The sequence below is a fragment of the Medicago truncatula genome, chromosome 3 (assembly GCF_003473485.1).
Source record: "Medicago truncatula cultivar Jemalong A17 chromosome 3, MtrunA17r5.0-ANR, whole genome shotgun sequence".
In the NCBI taxonomy this organism is placed as follows: Eukaryota; Viridiplantae; Streptophyta; class Magnoliopsida; order Fabales; family Fabaceae; genus Medicago; species Medicago truncatula.
This window is the reverse complement of record NC_053044.1, coordinates 42,005,833-42,017,983: the sequence shown is the minus strand read 5'-3', so window position 1 is coordinate 42,017,983 and position 12,151 is coordinate 42,005,833. Positions and strand designations below refer to the sequence as shown.

Here is a 12,151-nt window from a genome sequence, read left to right as displayed (position 1 = left end):
TAACTAGAGTTGGCAAGTGATTCTAATTTTAAAAAGTGATTCCAAACAAGATAGGTGATATTCACACACTCTTAATTTACAAAATTTGGTGGACAATGTTTTCCCCAAGCAAAGTAAGAATATCACATAAATCCCTCCAAAACAAAATATTGATCACTCTCGATCAATACCCCAAAAGAATCGGTGCCATAATGTATCAAACTTTTTTCTAAAGCAGTTATGATGTGAGGGGGGAGGTAAGATTGTATAGCCCCACTCAAGATGTGGTACACTTTTGACCCGTATACAGAAATCAATCTTATTCAATCTTTCATTAATTTTGTTTGTAACATTGTGGTGCCTACATATATACCCAGCACACGTCATATCCTTTATGTCAGTCTGAATTTCTATATATGTATCTCAAACTAGGCAATTTACAACAAATTTTGGTTTAAATGTTTTAATTAGCAACCAAAAATAAAATAAAACTAGCCCAAACCTTTGGATCGATGTAACTTGGTACTCCCTCCATTTTTAAATTTAATGATGTATGTGATTCATATTATGAACAACATATATTATTAAATAAATGAACCTAAAAAGAATAATACGGGAGTATAAATTTGTTTTGACTAAAATTTCAAAGTACTGTACTAACAAAATTGATGGGAAAAACATTTTGGCAGAAATTTGATGCCAAAATTATGAACCTAATAGTAATAAGTTGACATTTTAATTACCTAAACTAACATGTTTCAAAAATTTATTTTACCTAAAGTAACTTCTTTTTTCCACCAAACCAAAATTAACTAGTCAAGTTACTTTAGGGCAATAAATAGAAAATAAAGAAAAAAACTCAAAAAAGTACTGTTGGTAAAGGAACAGAGGAGACCAAACTACCATTGGACTTTGCATTATGCAACGCCACAGTAATAAATGAGACAATTAATATTTTAACTTTTTCCATGTTTCAGTATCCAATGCCAAAAAATACAGTTCCAAAACAATCTTCCGTTACTGTCATCGTTAACGTTTGGATAAACAATCTAAACCTATCAACTATCAAGCACAACCACCTCATCAACGTTAACGCCACCGTCACCTTCCCCGGCAATATGTTCCTCCTCCTCTAACCACCTCTCCACCGGTGCACACTCCGCCTTATGTCGAAACTTCCAATCAAGCGCTTGACAAGCGCGTGAACAATAATTCACAACACCGCAAACCGAACATCTTCGAAACTCATGCTTTCTTGTCTCAGGTCTTCCACAACCAGAATTCGAACATAACCTCATACCCGGTCCAGGAAACCCACCTCGAATATCGAACCACTCTGTCATAAACCGGTTCGCTGGGTGAGTCTCCTGAACCGGAACGTTACAACCAAAATCACTCAGCAAAGGACAACCCGAACCAGAAACAGAACCAGCACCAGCTAAAACACGAAGCTGTGGAGGTTGGCTTGAACCCGGGTTAACACTCCACGTCAGCAACGGTTGTTTGTTGTTATTGCCGTTAGATAAAACGGCAGCGAGTTCACGTGCGTTTGCTTGGACTAGAAACCGTCGACCTTCAATAACGTTCTGTTTAACACCGTAACCGTCTTGTAAACAATGACCAAGCTCACGTAAACCGTCGATGTGACCGAGAAATGCAGCGCGTGCACATAAAGCAACACCGGCGCGTAAATCTTTGTCGTTTTTTGTTCCTCCGCTTCCATTGAACTGAATCACTGCCAATGAATACAAAGACGGTGCGTGAGATTTCATAGCTGCTTTTGCCATCAACGACGCGCCGCTTCCTCTGTTTTGCAAACAGTAAAACCGAATCTGCAGACACAACAATAATATTATTAGTTTCATGCATGTAATAAAATATGAAAAAAATTCTAACAAAAAAATTGTTTTTTTAGTGGTTACCATTCCAAGAGTGTAACAGGCTTCAATGTTTCCAGCATCAACACAGCGTTTGAGAAAACGGTGAGCAGAGTCACACCAGTTTTTAGCTTTGACTGATAATGTTTTGTTCGAAGCTTTGGACAAAACAACAGAGTTAAGACTTAAACCGTTTAGTCTTTTGCATCTGTTTAGTACAAAAAAAAATAAAAAAATCAGTTACTCAAACAAAAACAAATAAAAGAGATTTAAAAAAAATATATATATATATAAGATTGACACATACGTGATTAGAACACTGATGAAATCTGAAGGAGAAGTAGCGGTGGAGCTAAGTTTTCCAAGTATAGAGAGAACTATGTCATCAGGCAAAAGTTCAAAGAAATCAGAAGTGTTTTGTGGCATTCTCTTGTGTCTTTTGTTATTGTTTGTGTCTGAAAACATGTTTGATAGTTGAAGTGTTTGAGGATAACACAAACCTGTTCTGGTTCGCATAATAGATGGATAAAGAAGGGTAAAAGCATAGAGAGGGGTTATATATATGAGAGGCTAAGGCTAATGAATCAGAATCTCTCACAAAATTAAATAATTTAGTACGAATGAGAGTGGTTAATTACGAAAATGGGCCTAGTACTAGTATTGATATTGTCGTTTATTTGAGTCAAAGTGCGTTGACCCAGATCCATTTCGTCTTCATCAGTAAGTTAATGCACTCGATTACGTTGCTCTTTTTATTTGTACTGCAAAATCCTTCTTTTCCCTTGTCTGCACGCTTTTCAACAGTTTCTTTTCTTTTTTCTTTTCACATTTATATAAAGAAAAGTTAAGAAATAAAATATTAAGAAGGGTCTTGTTCCTGATCAAAAAAATAAATTTTTTTTTAACTTATGCTCTAAGGGCGCAGCATAAAAAATTAAATGTAAAAATTTAATATTGAAAATTGTGCATTTATAATTTTAAAAGGTTAAAAATTTATTTTTTCGTTGTAACATTTATTCTTTAATTATATTTTTAGGTTCTTATCTTGTGCCCTTAGGACACAATTTAATATTTTTCTATCAAGAATAGTTAGAGAAACGAGTTTTTAAAAAATATATATTTACAAAAATAATAATAAATGTAAAGAGATTATTTTTGAGAGGAATGTAAAGAGAAAATTGGAAAACCGATAAAACATATATTTTGAAAAAGAATAAAACATATAATTGGAAAAGAAATAAAGAAATATAAAAATTTGTAACGGATCTCATATTTAGGAACAATTGTTTTTTTTTTTTTGTAAAAAAAGAAGAAGAAATAAAGAAGTTTTTGTAAAGTTTTTTTTTTTTTTTTGACAAATTGTAAAGATTCTTATCGTTAATATCTTTTCCACAATTAATTTTTTTTCTATTTTTTATACATTCAATTTTTAAATAAATATGAATTACCGTGATCAAACTCATATTTTCTTTACGGTTGATCTTTATTGAACTTTTTGATATTTAATATGACATTTTTCGAAATTCATACTTTTTGCTCATAAATATCTATACGATATGCTTTTGAAAAATATGTCATGATTTGATTAGATATATATATATATATATATGAAAAAATAATTTTACATTGTCGATTTATACAATTTGAATGCTATAAGAAAAAAATTCTATCATAAAATAATATGGATTATGTTTTCTTTTTAGCAATATATGGAATATGTTATCAAGATTTGCTTTGATAAAAACATTTTTGAACATTGAATAATGTTGACTCAAATAACTTGATTTGAATTTATACCACATTTAATTGATTAAATATTTAAAATCATTCAACAACTCTAGTCATCGTATTTTGTCAAAAAAAAAAAAAAAACTCCAGTCATGGTAAGTGTAATTAATTGACTTTATGCACATTAGGCGTGAAGCCAATCAGGTTGCGCATTATTTAGCATAATACGCATCATTACATCATGAGGATGTATGAATTGAAGATGCTCCCAATTGTATTGATGATGTCTTTGGCTTTTGATTTATTGTCAGGCACCTTATAATGAAATTATTTTCCTTGTCAAAAAAAAAATTAATTGACTTTTTAGGGACCTAGGAACAATTAGCTAAGATGATAAGAGCATCCTTCAACTTAACTAAAGGTATTGGGTTTGAACACAATCTTATAAACACGACAATGTTAAATCTCTCTCGAAAGATTGTCATCCATTGCAGTTTTTTTCAGATCAAAAAATTAGTTTTTGTAATTGGTCCAAATAATACCCAATTAAAAAAACCGTCTTCGTCCATCCTTTTAGAGAGAAAACTAATAAGATGATTTTTTCATTGAATGTGGCTAACATTTTGTATAATTAAATACTTTTTTATAAGTTTTAAATGAATAACTTATATTTAGAAATTATAGATTTCTTTTACATTCAACAAATTCTAATTTATACTTAAAAAAAAAAACAAATTCTAATTTGTAAGGTTGTAGCATCTATATTTGGTTAGATTTGATGAGAGTACTTTTTTTTAGAGATTATGAGAGTACTTTAATGATCGAAAAAAGAATAATTTGTACAGTTTTCACATTGTGTGCTTTTTCAATATGCATGTTTTTTTTATCAACCTTTATAACAACTTTCCTAACTAAGTTTTTATGAAAAATATGGAATTGAAATTTGTCATTATTGTAAAAATTAATTTGCTTTTAATTGCCTAACAAATCAATTAAAAAGTTTCTTTTGTTTACATTCAAATACTAACAACGTAAGCCACTTTTTTCCTTGAAAAAAAACGCAAACCACTTTAATTTTTTCATGAATGAACTAACTTTACGTTGAAAGAAATCGATTGGGAATAAGAGTTCAGGATCAGTCCAATGCAATTGTAGGCCTAAAACAAACTTTGAATAAGGTCTTTTAAATTCGTTGAAAAAGAAACATAAAAATTATCAACCTTAAATATATAATTTTATTTGAGGCATGGTAGACATTAAATAGGATAACACTCACGGTCATGTTATGAATATTAATTCGAAAGGTTAACAAAAAAAAACAATACATTTAAGATCAAACTCACAACATGAACCACGAGTCTACAACTCTTCATTTAACTACCAATCAAGCTAAGCGTAGAAATATTTAAAGGATTTGACTTACGGAAATATATCTAAAGCAAAAAAGATTCAGGGGCTTATAATAGAAGGCCTAAAAAACTGGGGGCCTAAAACCATGCTTTAGTGGCAACCCCCATTGATTAGATATTACTTATTTTCTAATCGAGCTTTTGGAATAACATGATTATTTCCTCTAAAGATTAGAGGGTTAAGACAAAAAGAACAAAAATGCAAATAAACCATGAGAAAATAAAACAATGAATTTGAAGTTTGAAGTGATCAACTATAAACTATCAATCATCATCTGGTAGCTAGCTTGATAGTTATCCGTCATTTTTATCAAACAGTCTTAGTGGTGGATTTCTGACCATGCTTGAAGGGTTTAAACTTTTGAGTTTTAGATCTTTTAGGTAGGTGGTGCAAAAATTAAATTTGGTGTATCCAAAATAAAAGAGGACATCTTGAACTCATATTTGTATTTTTAAATTCAGAGGGTTCGGTCGAATCTCCTCAAAAGATTGGATTTTGCCCCTGATCATCATGTATAGGCATGACCCATAAAATTTCTATTCGCCCAATAAATATCAAAATTCAAGTCTACAAAGCACCAATGCATACACAAAATCAGACACGATATGACAAGTCAATCTTAATAATAATTTGAGAAAATAAATTAATACAATTCAATGCGATCATAGTGTGATGTTAATGTTGAATACTAAATACATCTTCTATCAAAAGTGTCGGCACAATACAAGTTCATGCATTCAATTATGAACTCCCAAACATGTGTGGTGTTCTATTCCTATTAACATTTTTCAAAGGTAATGGGTAGGATATTCTAAGTTGAAGTGGCCCTATACGTGCCTCTTATCATTGACTTGCGTAGAACGCATAATATGCATGCACCGCGGCTTCAAACTCATCATATGATAATAAAACCTTGCACAATCATTTAAAAGATTAAGTTTTGCTATATATGACTCTAGCTAGCCACTATTGAATTTTAAGATGAGAACACAGAGGAGGGGATAGTGGTTTACGTGCAAGTCTCATTACCCTTTTCTTATGCCAGGATATATCGAGAAATTAAAATTGAGTAAATGAAAATGCAAAGATTAATACTTCATTTGTTTATAAACATGTGCGAACGTTCATAATCTCAATATATATCTGACTGATCAGGAATTTGAATGAGACAAATGCAGAGGATGTTGCTTAACGCATTTGCCATATACCACTCGTTCATTAGGGACCCTTGTGACCGGTGTGATTGGGTGCACGTGATGCTAATGCATACATAAACCAAATTCACCTTTGAGTTGAGTATGATCTAAGCTATATTTGCTTGTTTAACTTGGATATATTTAAGTGTATATTATGGGGTCAAACTCGTAAAACCTCACCCAAACTTTAAATTAAAGAGAACCATTTCACTACGAAACAAATGGTTAATTAAGATTAGCGTTTTAAACAGCAGATTGGTGATCGAATCAATGAAACTTCTGAAACATTGTTCAATTAGTTCAATCACTTGAATTATGATTGACCGAATGACTAATAAAATAATAAAAATTTGAATTGATTGAACCATGGTTTAATCAAGTTTGGCCAAATTTCATGGGACTAAAAAAAAAATAGTTACCAATGATTTATAAAAAAAGATAGAGAGAAAAATGCATAAAAATATGATATTTATCTAATTGCATTATGATATTTCCAAAAAAAATAACTAATTAGATTATGACTGATTTTTTTTTTTGAGAGAGAAATTAGATTATGACTGATCTTACATAAGAAAATCAACAATTTTTTTCTTTTAAGGAGGAGAATCAATGGTTATTATTTTGACTTATTACTTTTTATCTTGGATTATTATATTTATTGCAATTTTGATCAGAACTCACATTTTTTCTGTTTTGTACGTCACCTTACTTTTCCTCCCAAGAAAGTGATGAGTCAGGTTGAAGGAGCTAGTAGTAAGTTTTGACTGGTCTTTTACAGCATTTGAATCTTGCTTCTTGTATTGAAAGGTTAGAGTACTCTAGCATACTAGTAGTGGATGAGGATGTGCACGCCATCTTATAACTCAGATCCATCCTACGCATTGAAATTTGGAAGCTAGCAAATATCATTATCATATTAATTGTTTATTTGTCGTCTTTGCTGGTTTAAAGCTGAAATTCAAATGAATGGACAATTCATTGCTACAACAAAGTAGTGAAACTTTTTTATGCTAAACTCATTAGTAACTTTTTTTTGCCCTTCTTATGGATAATAGGAGGGAATCACACTGAATCAATTCAAGCATCACATTTCAAACTAAATTCTTCAAATTGCAGAAACATGCCCTGCTAAACTTCTGACCCTTGAACTTGAATTATGCAATAATAGAGAAAAGGGTTAATTTTGTTTGCCAAATTCAACTGGATTTGATATATATATTCTCACTCAATTGAATTATGCGTCCCATTGTTGGGACAAATTACTGCTCCCTGCTTCCCTTCAATTTTACGTGCATGGTAAGTGAACAATGTTTGATTATTTGCTGAGGTGGTCTAACCTTGGTGGCGTTTACGGTAACAACTAGTGTGTGTGTGTGTGTGTTTGGAAATGGGTCATGGGAAACCTCCTCAATTGTGCAGTTATCCATTTTTTCAATTGTGTATTTATTTCGTCACAAATTATAAGTCATTTTAATCTTTGGTAAAGACCATTTACTATTTATCACCTTTTCAACTTTTAATTGTTTTAATTTTTCTTTCTCGTATGAGTAATGAATAAGTTTGTAAATTCACTCATGATTTCTTTTTCCATATAAAATTAACTATACTTCTTAATTTATATAAAATGACTTAAAATTTAGAACAAATTAAGTAGTTTTTACCTTAAATCACGGTAAACACAACACTAATTGAAGTTTTCCTCGCTGAGCCAAGGCCCAACCTTTTATAGGTCCTAAATATCCCTCCTAAAGGTTCGTAAGGACCATGAGATTGACCTCTCTCACAAGTCAAGATTACACTAGAATAATGACCTCAGAAGGTAATCTGGACCATCCAGTCCAAATTCAATATCATCTCATCATCTACTCATAGTTGTCCCTTGAGGATAGCTGTACATGTAAAGGTTCAAGGACCAAAATCTTAAATTTATACTATATATAATAACTCAAGGGCATTGACTCATGTAAGTCTCTTACCCTATATACATTATCATCCACGACGCTTACGATCTACATAAGTAATTATAAATAATATTTTTTATTACTATCATATTAAATTATAAATTTGTTAAATTTTATCAATAATTTTAACTGTCTACATTAGTTTTTTTATATTTAAACATATTTTAAACTATCCATGTGAGCTTACCTCAATTGATAAGGATATTGCATATTATATGCAGGAGTCGGAGTTCGAACCCCTGACACTCCACTTCTTTATAATTAAGTTGTGTAAGCTCGAGCCACTAGACTACTTGACAAAAAAAAAAACATATTTTAAAATAAAAGTGATATATGATGTTATATATGGTCAAATTTTCTAAAATGTCATGTTAAATGTCAAAAGAAAGTTTAATCTCATTTGACTAATAGTTCATTAATCTATTTAAACATGCACACACATATTCTTATTTAAAAAAATGATTTTAAACATGCTTACAAACTATATCAAGTTTCCAACAAAGTAATCGAATTCAAAGGGTTAGTAAATATCACCAAAAGATAAATCGTTTGAAAAAACTCGAGTTCAATTTATGGGTAAAATAATTATTAATCAGATTATATTTGTTTCACGATCGAATTTTGGATTACCATAAACAACTTTCCCTAAAAACGGAAGGGTAACATAAAAAAAACTACATCAAATTTTCAAAAAGTGTGATTTAAGCTTAAAAAATAAACATATGATAAGATCTATTTCAAACTTAGACCTTTAAATTTTTTATATATCACATTTGAGTTTTGCAAAGTCTATCTCGACTCGACCTACTCCACATCTTAACATCTAAAGAAGAAACTTCATATATAGAATATTTTTAGTTTTTTTTTAGGAAATATAGAATATTTTTAGTAAAAAGTAAAATAAACAAAACATAAAAGAAGCCTTAAATCTAGCCGAACTTCGAAGTTTGCAACCGGCTGGCCCCAAACTGAATGTGACCACTGACCCTACTAATTATAAACCCATGACTTTTTTTTGGTTCTGCTTTAGGCCAAACAGTACCTAATAACTATTGACCATTCCAGACGATTTTTCTGTGGCACGTTGCTAGTTGGAACTAGTGTCCTTGGTTCTACGTTTGGAGCACTCACATAATTGATTCAGGGGATACAAAAATTGATTTTGTTATGCTTGATATTTTACTTTTAAATTAGTTATAATTTGAAAATTTACAACCTGATAACTGATTTTTACATTGAAGTTTATTGTTTATGTAGGGTTAGAGACATTGGACGTCGATGATCGAACCCATAACAACTAATTCGGACTAAACCAGTGTTGAGGTGTCATGACGGCAAAGTTTATTGTTTAGTACACTTGTATCTAAACATAAACTATTTAACATTTAACTCGTTTTAAGTATTATCAATTTTATAAAATCAAGCTCACCATATATTCAAACTTGCACCTTATTATTCTTTTCATTTTAGAAAGCTGTAATTGAAGCTAGGTGGTACAACACTACAACAACTTCTGATATATCAATACGAGTCAACAAGAATTTAACATTTTTACCTAAAAAAAAGATTGGACTAATGTAAAGATGATGGATGAGTGGGTGGAAATGTGAAACTCAAATCATTGCATTTCAAATCCGAGTCTCATACGTGAGCGCATTATTGTGAGTGGTGGGGAGGCTAGCTAATCCCAAATTCATCCACCACAAGAACACAAATCGTATGACATGCTTGACCACAAAAAAAATTAATTAGAATTATCTAACTTCATTTTCATAGCACCTCTTTTAAGTCATAGAGTATGGAAAAAGTTACATTGTCTACGACTTGTTTCCGAGTCTCAATTTGCAATAATATAAATTAATTGAAGTAACAATTAAAAAACTGGTTTTAACAATACCACAAACAAACAAAAAGCTGCAGTCCATTCATCAACACATTATTATAAATGAGTTTGTGTCAACTAATTATGCTCGTGTGAGTAAATTAAGTTTGATATTGTGAAATTGTTTCCCAACACTTACATATTCGGTGACTAACCCTTACCAAATATTCCTCTAAAAGAAAAGCCCTAATCACGGTATATGGCACTCAAATGCTCTTTTAATTATTTTAGGGTTAATAGTATTTTTCACCCTTGTAATATATGTTATTTTCGGTTTTTGCCTCTATAAAATTTTCGATTTGATTTGCACTCTTGTAAAAATTTTATTTTCCGGAAAACACCCTTAATAGGCCATTCAAAAACCAAAATTTCTTGAAAAAAAATTCTGAAAATGGCCTATTAAGGGTGTTTTCCGGAAAATAAAAATTTTATGAGGGTGCAAATCAAACCGAAAATTTTATAGGGGCGAAAACCGGAAATGACATATATTACAGGGGTGAAAAGCATTATTAACTCATTATTTTATAAACAAATGCAGTTTTAATTAGTGTTGAATAAACTTGATGCCGTCCTTGTGAGCGTAACTCAGTTGGTATGAACAATGCATAATATATATAAGGTCTGAGGTTTGAACCTCAACCACAAAAAAAAAACTTGCCGCTGATATATTTCTCAATTCTTGTACTACTACTTCTATACAAATAATTTTCAATTGTTCTTGATGGTTAATTAGGGGAACATGAAAATCATCGTTTGGTTTGAGCAACCAGACGTGTGGAATTTATTGTTGGGTCATAAGTGAAGCACGAAAAACATCAACGTAGTTTGATATCACATGTTCAACCAAAGCTTTAGACATTAGATTTATAGACTCATTCACTTATATGAAATCAAATATTCAATTTTACATCCAAGACGTTGACTTTTACCTTTTTTTTTTTTTTTTACAAGCGAAAATGAAATATATTATAGCATCAAGATTTCAACTCTGCATAAGATGTGCCGAAAATAACATTAGAAGTTATTTACAAAGACAAAATAGAGAAGATGTCGAAGGAATAGAGAAAAAATAAAATAAGAAAAGCTATGTAGTATATCTCATGCATAATAAGATATTAAGCCACCAAACATGATAATCAAAAGTAAAATTAGGATATTTTGCTTTCAACCATCAATAAAATTGCAGCTTAACTATACAATTGAGAAAACTGAACTTCTTTATTGTCGAAAAATTCTACCATTCATTTCCCTTCATATTGTGACTTTTACCTATACTCCCCATTAGCAACATCTATATCCCTATCTTGTGTTAAAAAAAAAAATCTATACACAATATCCAACAAAATTCTTTTTATCACACTATTTCTTGTAAAATAAAATACTACTACTTATCAGTACTTATCCAAGTTTCCCTAAAAAAAAAAGTACTAATCCAAGTTCTCTATTCAACGCAAACACATTAATTACAATTGAAGGAAAGCAAGATAAACTAAAATGAGATAACCAAATGAAACCTTCACGGGAGGGCAATTACTGATTGTTAATATAATAATGTACTGAAATGGATGAATTAAAACGTGATGGCAGCTGATTCTGGTAGCGTAAATTGATCTCATTCTCATTCCTGAATATATACTATACCATGAATAAATTACTAATATGAGTAATTGAAATATGTGAAATTTTAGCGTAATTAGATTAAGGAGAGGGAACCAATGTTTTTGTTGTTGTTATGATGTTGCTTAACGCATTAAGCTTTTGTTTTGGGGTCTCCTTTCTCGTTTATCGAGTAAAAATCCCACTCATGTGCTGGCCCTTTGTTTTGAGTGATTTTCAAGCCATCTAAACATTCTTTGTTCCTTTTCACTTCTCTGAATTTTTCTATATATGATGGTATTGCACCATTTCTAATTGCTACTTTCATAAAGTATACTCTTTTTAATGAAATTAACAAAAACTGTATGAGAATTAGTTGGTCAAAAGTTAGATAAATAAAGTTTAGCTTTTGGTGCTACCTGCACCCATTAATAATGCTTTACATTTGTTGGATTTTTCATATTTTTTCTTAAACAAGATAATTTTATTTGAGACGCGTTGTGTATTACTAAATGTGAATAT

The 12,151-nt window shown here is 30.8% G+C and overlaps 1 protein-coding gene across 1 annotated transcript; it reads right to left on the bottom strand.

Moving 5' to 3' along the window:
* Nucleotides 1-856: 856 nt before the first annotated feature.
* On the bottom strand, nucleotides 857-2,424 carry LOC11429082 (F-box protein At1g67340). Its single transcript, XM_003601735.4, has 3 exons — nucleotides 2,164-2,424; nucleotides 1,902-2,064; nucleotides 857-1,811 (listed from the first exon to the last, which is right to left on the bottom strand). Exons 1-3 carry the CDS (start codon nucleotides 2,370-2,372, stop codon nucleotides 1,038-1,040), a joined length of 1,146 nt encoding a protein of 381 aa, XP_003601783.3. The 5' UTR covers nucleotides 2,373-2,424; the 3' UTR covers nucleotides 857-1,037.
* Nucleotides 2,425-12,151: the final 9,727 nt, after the last annotated feature.

Coding starts and splice junctions, on each gene's coding strand:
- LOC11429082 (XM_003601735.4), bottom strand. CDS start 2,372: ATGCGAACCAGAACAGGTTTGTGTTATCCTCAAACACTTCAACTATCA. Junction 2,065..2,163: donor TTCATCAGTGTTCTAATCAC/GTATGTGTCAAT, acceptor TGTACTAAACAG/ATGCAAAAGACTAAACGGTT. Junction 1,812..1,901: donor CCTGTTACACTCTTGGAATG/GTAACCACTAAA, acceptor TTGTGTCTGCAG/ATTCGGTTTTACTGTTTGCA.